The sequence below is a fragment of the Euphorbia lathyris genome, chromosome 7, assembly GCF_963576675.1.
Source record: "Euphorbia lathyris chromosome 7, ddEupLath1.1, whole genome shotgun sequence".
In the NCBI taxonomy this organism is placed as follows: Eukaryota; Viridiplantae; Streptophyta; class Magnoliopsida; order Malpighiales; family Euphorbiaceae; genus Euphorbia; species Euphorbia lathyris.
Window position 1 is genome coordinate 21446784 of NC_088916.1, and position 8563 is coordinate 21455346.

General features: G+C 35.2%; 1 protein-coding gene across 1 annotated transcript; it reads right to left on the bottom strand.

Moving 5' to 3' along the window:
• Positions 1-642: 642 nt before the first annotated feature.
• On the bottom strand, positions 643-8265 carry LOC136200929 (transcription factor bHLH81-like). Its single transcript, XM_065991429.1, has 5 exons — positions 7546-8265; positions 7286-7429; positions 7134-7199; positions 1134-1202; positions 643-1020 (listed from the first exon to the last, which is right to left on the bottom strand). Exons 1-5 carry the CDS (start codon positions 8026-8028, stop codon positions 973-975), a joined length of 810 nt encoding a protein of 269 aa, XP_065847501.1. The 5' UTR covers positions 8029-8265; the 3' UTR covers positions 643-972.
• Between the last annotated feature and the right edge of the window lie 298 nt (positions 8266-8563).

An 8563-nucleotide genomic window follows, 5' to 3' on the forward strand; every position in this document is an offset into this window, starting at 1 on the left:
AATTTTCAAATGCGCCAAGTATGAACACCAAGCATGAACAGGCTGATTACAGCCCTTCACAAAAGCCAATAACAACAAGACGCAAGGACTAACGCCAACAGTTTCAAAGAAGTAATTTGAAAGAGGTGATTCTTTTAATACAAAACATGCATATTCTAACAGCACTGTAATTCTCAAATTTATGTTCACAGTTAGCAAAGAACTAATCATTTCTCCTTCAATTCAACTTCGTATTCCAAGACTCGTAAGATCCGAAGAAAATGGAATTCCAAATCCGATTTGCAGGATTCCAAACATAAATATGTCCAAAATGCAGATCTTTCAGATCTACATGGGTGCTGATAAAAGGCCATCAGAAAAATATCTCCTAATAAATTATTTCAGGTGAAGTCTGGAGAAGCACCAAGTTGTTGCAAAGCAAGAAACCTGATTTCTTGGTTGTCAAACACATTACATATAGAAAGAACAAACACTTCCAAATAATTGCCAAATAATTGTCAAGAATATCGATAAATACATAACACAATTATCGCAATCTTTACACTATAAAACTAACTCAAGTACTGAACATGAACATCATCCAGCCAATATATTTAGCAAAATGCATATTTCTAAGTAATATATGATAACAAAGAGTGTAAGTAAGTTGAAGAACATGTTCATTATTGTTGTACAACATTATACAACTACAACCATACCAAGTCAAAGTGTAGAATTGGCAATGGCAATCCTTAATTATGCACTATAAATAGGCAACCAGGCTAGGCTGCCTCCATTACTCCTTAAATCTATACATTAAGGAAAACTGTGATCCACTAGATGCTAAAATGTGCTTTCACTTTATCAATCTTTTTAACAAAATTAACTACAAACTCTCTATATATCTGACAATTACACTAGAAAAATGGATCAGAACGAGTTACCGCCTTCCTATTATTCTATTCTTTGACCACGCACGTGCATCCTATTATTCTATTCTTTGACCGCGCATGTGCATCGCCTTTGATGTTCTGTCAGTTCCTGCCATGTTCAAATCAACTACACTCAATTTTTTGCCTTCAGTACTCAGAACTTTTACTCAAGTACCTTCGAGTGAATCACAATTCTAAAAAGAAGGTTAGCATGGGGAATACCTGAATCTGCTTTTGAAGAAACTTAACGTACTCCACCGCCTCATCTAACATATCTGCAGTGTTTGTTTGCTGCATGTAAGAAAGACAATAGCTCAAGTCAAATGACTAGATACTAACATTCATGGAGATATCCAATTCATTTGTTACGATCTGGTTCATATAAAACAAAAATTAAAGACAAGTGGGTGATGAAGTTAATAATTTTTCTTTTCTCATCAACAAACTGTTGTTTCAATTTTAAACCTAGCATAGTAAGGATTTGTTGCACATATAGTGTAGGCATAGTGCATCTTAAGAATTTAGTTTGAAGCTCTGCCGGCATATAAGCCCCAAAGTTACTGAACACCCATCCACAAACACAACTCATACAATTGAAAGTTCCCTTGAAAAGGATTGCACTGGTCAAGTGCTTTCCAAATTCAAGATATATTTCGGCACCAAGCAGAGGCAAACTGCTAAATGAGAAAGGGGCCTAGGTCAATAAAGATGAAATGAAAGCAGCAGAGAAAAGGCAAGGTACCAAAACACCAGGCTAGAAAAAACCCTCTGAAGTGATGTTATTTTACACGAAATAAAACCATTTAGGGCTACAAATGAAAAGCCATAGTATATGCATTGCATGATCAAATCAAACTGGTAAATGGATGTTCGCAAGTGATCATTTTTGTATATAGGGCTCAAGAGCAGCTTAGCAGCTCCAAAATAATTTTAAAATTATTTAATAAGTCAATTGAATAAATTTCATAAGGGAACAGTTCGAAAGTCATGGACCAATAATTATTCTGGAACGCAAAGTTATATGCAACATAACATATAATAAGATCACGCACTATTAATTACCTTCAGATTATTTTTCATATTGACTAATGAAGGCAAGGTTCTTACAATCACGACCAGAAGAATATTAATTTCAATCGTACGATTTGAATAGTAGGTGTACGGTAGGAACTCCCGCATCCCTTGCAAAGCAAGACCTTTATGTACTCATGACAGCATGACACCCTTAAGAATATGATACTTTGCTCATTGCTCATTATCTTAGCCATTATTACATTATTTGTTTCAAAATTCCAAACTTCAACTACTAATCTATTCAGGGAAGATGAAAATGGTGCTAATGATGATGCACTGAGTAGTGTTCAACTCAATTTTGACTAGAGTGGAGCTCATATGAACACTGATCCTAATCTTTCATAACACTACTATCTCCCGATGCACCTCTGCATTAGATACAGGAATGTTCACATGCACCTTAATGACCAAATGAATTTGATCATTAACCGTTAGATCTAAGCTTATTAAATCTAAGCCTTAGGATGTTTTGAATCTCCACCATTTGATTTTAATAAGCCTAGATCTAATGGTGAATGACCAAATACTACATGGTCATTAAGGTCCATGTGATCAAAACCGGCATCAGATAATGCCAAACACCTAAGAATGGGGGAAGATGAACTTACAGAATGCAAATTTGATGAGTTCTATCATAGGCTAACTGAAACATGAACATATGGAGTTGAAACGAAGAGGAAGTTATGCAAAATAATCTGTAAAAAGATACTGATATTTTGGTATTATAAAAGTTATGTTAGTGTGATAACATACAAACATACAACATATTAGAATTTGAGGTTTCTGATCAATGATGGCCTGCATTCATCAAAAAGTTGCACAAGTTCTCTTTTTTATTTTTTAGCCAAGGGCACAAAATGTACTGTGTTTCTATAGTCAATGCATCTAAAATGAGTTGGGAACGACAATATTATACAATAAGATAGTAAACAAGAATACTGGACACCATTGATTAACGGCTCCCAGAAGCACATAATTTCTTTTTTTCTTTTTCCTTTCTCTTCTTGTGGAGCTAGAGGCAAACTAAAAGGAAATATAACAATATATAGATTCTTATGTAGTTCTATCCAAGGTCTACTATACATTGATGGACTCCTACCAATCTGGAGGGCCATGGTCTTCTATTGCCCTTGAGAAGCTCCACTCAAAGCCATTGCTTCTTGTTCGGCAAGGAAACCTCGAGAGAATGATTTTACATATTTCTCGTGGTCTCGATCCTTTTTTGCAAATTTTGATTTTTATCAATCACAACCCTTATAATAAGTTGGGTCAATTTTATGTGAAATCTAGGCATAAAAATAGATTTAAGTTATACTGACTAAAGTCATCAACTTGTGTGAATTTTATATCACAATTAATTGATAGAAATAAGGCTTCATATCCAAAAACAATGCTAAAGTTTGCATTATTTTTCACCTTTTATCCAATTCTTTAATTTTATCAACTTCAGACTAGTATACATCATTTATTATACTTTTAGCTCATCTAGTAGGGAAAATGAAAAATATGCATATGTTAAGGAATATACAAAACCATACAAGAAATGCTTGTTTTAACTAGTGGTGCTACATGGATTTTCTTTCTTCTAAGAAAATCAATATGTATGTTCATGTGTTCCAAATGAATATACATAATATTTATTCTACTTACTAGGGTAGTTTTTTTGTATACACATTCTATTACTATGTTAAAGTTTTAGCATTAGGCCTTTAAACCATGCAATGTGGCATATACTACCCTGATTTGACAATCTACTTGCCTAGAACGATGAACAAGATTTAACTATCAAGTGCAACCTAGTTGGAAGTTATTCAACCCACTTAATTAGGGATGGCAATGGGGCATAGGATGGGTTTTGAAATCGACTATCCATATCCCTCCAAATTTAAGATCAAGTCAGACAAGGAATATTTTGATGTGTAGTGAACTGAGGCGGAATAGGTACTACCCAATTACTTGGAGTATAAAAAAAAAGAATACTTTTCACATGTCTTATGTTCTATTAACAACACAACAATTATACAAACGCACATTAAATGATGTGCACTTTTAACACAAAAAAATAAAAAGTATGAATAATTCATTTCCTTGAAAATTCTGATGGGAAAAAGTTAAATTAGTAAAAAGGGCGGCCCGGTGCATTACGCGTCCCCGCTAAGCGAGGGTCCGAGGAGGGGTCCCACCACAAGGGTGTACTGGGGGCAAGCCTTCCCTTGCCAATTTTTTTGGCAAGAGGCCGCTCCTAAGACTCGAACCCGTGACCTTCGGTCACACGACAACAACGTTTTACCGTTGCGCCAAGGCTCGCCCTCAAAAAGTTAAATTAGTAATCAAATTAAATTCTAGTCATTAGTATGGAAAATGGTTAGCAAATTAAACAAACAGGTCAAAATCAATATAAACAACATCTGAAATTATCAATAAAACTTATGAATTACAATTGGATCACCAAAGATGCTAAAGCAAGCAGTCTTAAAGCCTTGCATTTAAGACACAATTTTGATAACCGTGTCCTTCAAAAAATTACTATAGGAATGTTTCAGTACAATATAAAGAAGATAGTTTTAGATTATTAGTAGTAAGGGACACATCTTCGTTGCCCATTATCAAACCCATGCTAAGGAAGACTCTAAACTATGAGAGGTAAAAAAACAAATGATTATTGGAATATTTGGTCGTTCAGCGCTACACCATCCATTTGTTGACAATTAGAATTTCTAAATTATTGCTTAAGAGACTCAGTAGTCATCTAAAAAATAAGTTGCTATAGAATTTCTTAATTATTTTTGGTACCCTAAAAAGTAGATTGCCTTAGATTATTAGTCGGACACACATCTTTATAGTCCACCAATTAAACCCATGCTAGTTGAAGCTAAGGTATTTTCCTACGGAAAATTCTAAATTAATTCTGAACTATGGTAAGTAAAACCAAACCTATAATTCTTGGAAAACAATAGGTTATTTAGTACTAAACCCCTCATTAGTTGGCAATTACAATTTCTAAATAATGATAAATAATAGGAGTAAGCAGTTGGAACAATACCGAGAGATTAGTCACCATACATATTATCTTTAACTTCAAATATATTTTCTCAGCGGAGAGCAGAACTTTTCTAGGCTTAACTCTTAAGCATTTTTCATTTGCCACAAAAGCTATCACAGTACACCTGAACATATCTGAACTTTTCAGTAAGTTCAGAAAATGTTGTGAAGTTAAATACGTGCCACACAGCCCCTTCACTTTCAGTTTCATTTTTAGAGAAGTCACTTGAGCCTAGAATTTGACAACCAATGAAAATGCCACTAGAGAGTAATAAAATGTTTTCTTCTAAATCTATTTTAGTGTCATATCACCCACATCAGTATAAGTGTATTTATGTGGATGCCCATGCAGCATTAACAAATTGGTCCTCCAATTCTGGCTTAAATAGTTTCTAATATGAAAGTGAACTTGGGAGTTTTGTCACTCGAATTGAGCTTATAGCAATTCAGATATATTTATGTGGATGCCCATGAGGCATTAACAAATTGGTCCTCCGATTCTGGCTTAAATAGTTTCTAATATGAAAGTGAACTTGGGAATTTTGTCACTGGACTTGAGCTTTATAGCAATTCCGATATTTATAAAAAAAGTTCAGCAACAGCCAATGCACTTTACCCCAATACATGCAAGGAGTAACACAAACCCAATAGACTTGCTCAAATTATTTGCAAATGGATGTAACTTGTAATTTTCTGGTTGATGGAATCAAATAATCTTGGAACAATCAAAATTGCATACCTTCATAAGATTTCTCATCACCTTCTTAACATTAAAAATAGTGAAGATACTTATTAGCATAGCATAATGATTGTGTGGGAAATAACTTGCAAAAGATTTGCATTGATCATTATTTCTCCTGTCACAGTAAGGCAATGTCGAGTTGAATATTCAGAAAGAGTCGCACCTTCCAAAAAATAAATTGATATGCAACAAAGAACTAAACTCAAAGAAACAATTTCCTAACCAATTTAGGAAGGGCCAAGACTTCCCACAGCAGCAAGCATATATAGTGAGAAAAGGAAAGTTAGGACTTGTACTTTTGTAGAGATATCATCTACGAGGGTAGAAATGACAAGCTATATTGGTCTTCACTTTTTGATGAATATGAGCAAAGCAAAAGGGAACATATTTTTAAAAACATATCTAGGTGGTGTCAACAGTAGGATAAGGGTGGGATGTTCCTATACTCTTAAAGTAAATGCTTGGAAACTGCATAAAATAGAAATGTAATGATCGAGTGAACATAAATATTCTTATCTTATCTCAAGGGAAACGAATTAGCGATCGAGAGAGAACATCAACAAGTTCATTTCATTAATAGTTGATGTACATTAATTCCAAGGAGCAAGACACAAAAGTATCAAATTCTCTCACTTCTATAGTTCTTGAAGTACAATAATATGATTTGTGACTTCAGCACTCAAGTAAACACCAATATTAACCTTTACTCCAAAAGATACCCTCATATCGAGTTAGAACGTTTTTGGATTTGATAATTACATTAGCAATTCCGTTTTATTAAAAAAGTTTCAAGAATCCTTTCTCAATATATAGGACTTTCTCTTTGCTGTCAATTCACATAAAAACTTCCTTCAGAGACAAACTTGCCTAAGGAGAGATGCAACTCATAAGTGTCTGATTCTAAGTGTTTAAGAAGGTGTAAAGAATTTCCTTTACTTAATTTCAGTTTGGGCACTTTACTTCATATACTTCTATTTCATCCTAAAGGAAATGAAAGCACAACAAGATATATAAGTAAGCTAAGGATCAACAGGAACTGGAATGCAAAAAGCAGTATCACAGATAATAATTAAACCAAATGTAAAAAAATTAAACTAAAAATACTGAAAATATGGATATCCTTATGAGCCATATAACTGCAACGTGTCATTCTTGGATAGGCTCACTTCTATGTTGACAACTAGGATAATTTGTTTTTGTTTTTTTTTCCTTTAGCTACTAACAAAAGCATCAAAAGAGTATATTACTACAGATAATGAAAGACCAGCTTCAACAATTTCTTCCTACTACTAAAAGTATGCTGATTCATGTTTCATAGTAATTCTCATCCAAAGTAATTTCAAATTTTTGATAGAATAAGTTACCTTATCCATATTGGGAACAAGTTCCTGAAGCTTCCTTATTCTGTCACTAATTCGAGTTCTTCGAACCTAGATCATGAATACATAAAAGCTCATTGAGGACTAACATCAAACACTAAAGTGTAATTTGTAGGCAATAGAGTGTTTCAGCTTACCCTTTCTGCAATACTTCGAGGATGTGTAGCACATCCTCGCTTCGCACGAACTCTACAAGGCACTGAATCCTCCAGAAGCTTATCCATATCCATGTCCATCAAACCACACCCTCTCCCAGGTACTTGGGTAGTTTGTCCTCCTTTCTAATCAATCGATAATCGATATGACCACAAAATTTCAACAAATTAATACCATTACTACCAGCTAAATCTTCATTTCTAAACTGAACAATGATGCACAAAGCCTAAATTATTTTTACCGATACAGATGGATATTTAGCTGAAGGGTCAAGCAACTCCGCCTCTCTAGTCCTTTTAGTAGACGAGGAAACATCAATACTCGGTGACATGTAGTCATAATTTGACGGAATCCCAAAATTAGGAAAATATCCATCACCTTCAATCCCAGAATTTCCAAGGAAATCAGCAGGAGAGCTGTTTTGCCTCTGGAAACCCAACGGTTCAAACAAATTACCGTGTTCAACAGAAGAGGAAGAACCAAAAGGAACAGAATTCCTACTAGCAGGAGTGTTGGAAGATAGCAACTGAGTCAAGCTCTGGTTAGGTTTTAATGTTTCCTCCTCTTCTTCGTCTTCTTCACCTTCAAGAAGTGCTTCTAACCAAGTGGCTGGAGCTGAACGGAAGCGGGCGAGTCCAATTCGATTCAATTCACCAGAAGCAACACCGCCACCGCCACCACCACCGCCACTAAAATTTCCGCTACTGGACGGTGTGGGTTGCATCTGCTTCCGAATAGAACGAACAGTCCAGGAGCTTTGATGTTGCTTTAATGGCGGAACAGAGAAAATCTTGTCCTTCCTTTTTTCTTTATTGTGTGTTTTTCTCAACAGAAACTGGTTTTTCTCCTTTTTTCTTCATATAATTACAAACAACAGATGCGTACATACAACCGACCTTCCCCAATATCTCGACCGTTGGATGAAGTGAAATCAATCCTAGCCGTTAGATTGAAATACATTAAACGGCGATCAATTGAGGATAAGGTACTGTACGCATGAAGAGGGAAGAGAGGGAGCGGTGACATAAAGTGATAGTGGCTCGTGGAAGCCATAAAGAGACGCAACGTCATCGTTTTCAAGATTTGATTACTGTACATTTGGCGGTTAAAAATCTAAAGGGACAGTTGAGGATTTTAGGAGCGTGTAAAACACGGTCCAATGGTGAAGAAGATGGGAGGGGTGGCAAACGAGAATAATGAGCGCGTGGGTAAGAGAGAGTGGGAGAGGAAGTGTGAGTGGGTCTTAAAAAGGGCAACAA

Excerpts from the sequence above, each read along its gene's own strand:
- LOC136200929 (XM_065991429.1), bottom strand. The coding sequence starts at position 8,028 with ATGCAACCCACACCGTCCAGTAGCGGAAATTTTAGTGGCGGTGGTGGT. Across the intron at positions 7,430-7,545 it reads CTAAATATCCATCTGTATCG|AAAGGAGGACAAACTACCCA; the intron begins GTAAAAATAATT and ends TCGATTGATTAG. Across the intron at positions 1,203-7,133 it reads TTGTTCCCAATATGGATAAG|CAAACAAACACTGCAGATAT; the intron begins GTAACTTATTCT and ends TCTTACATGCAG.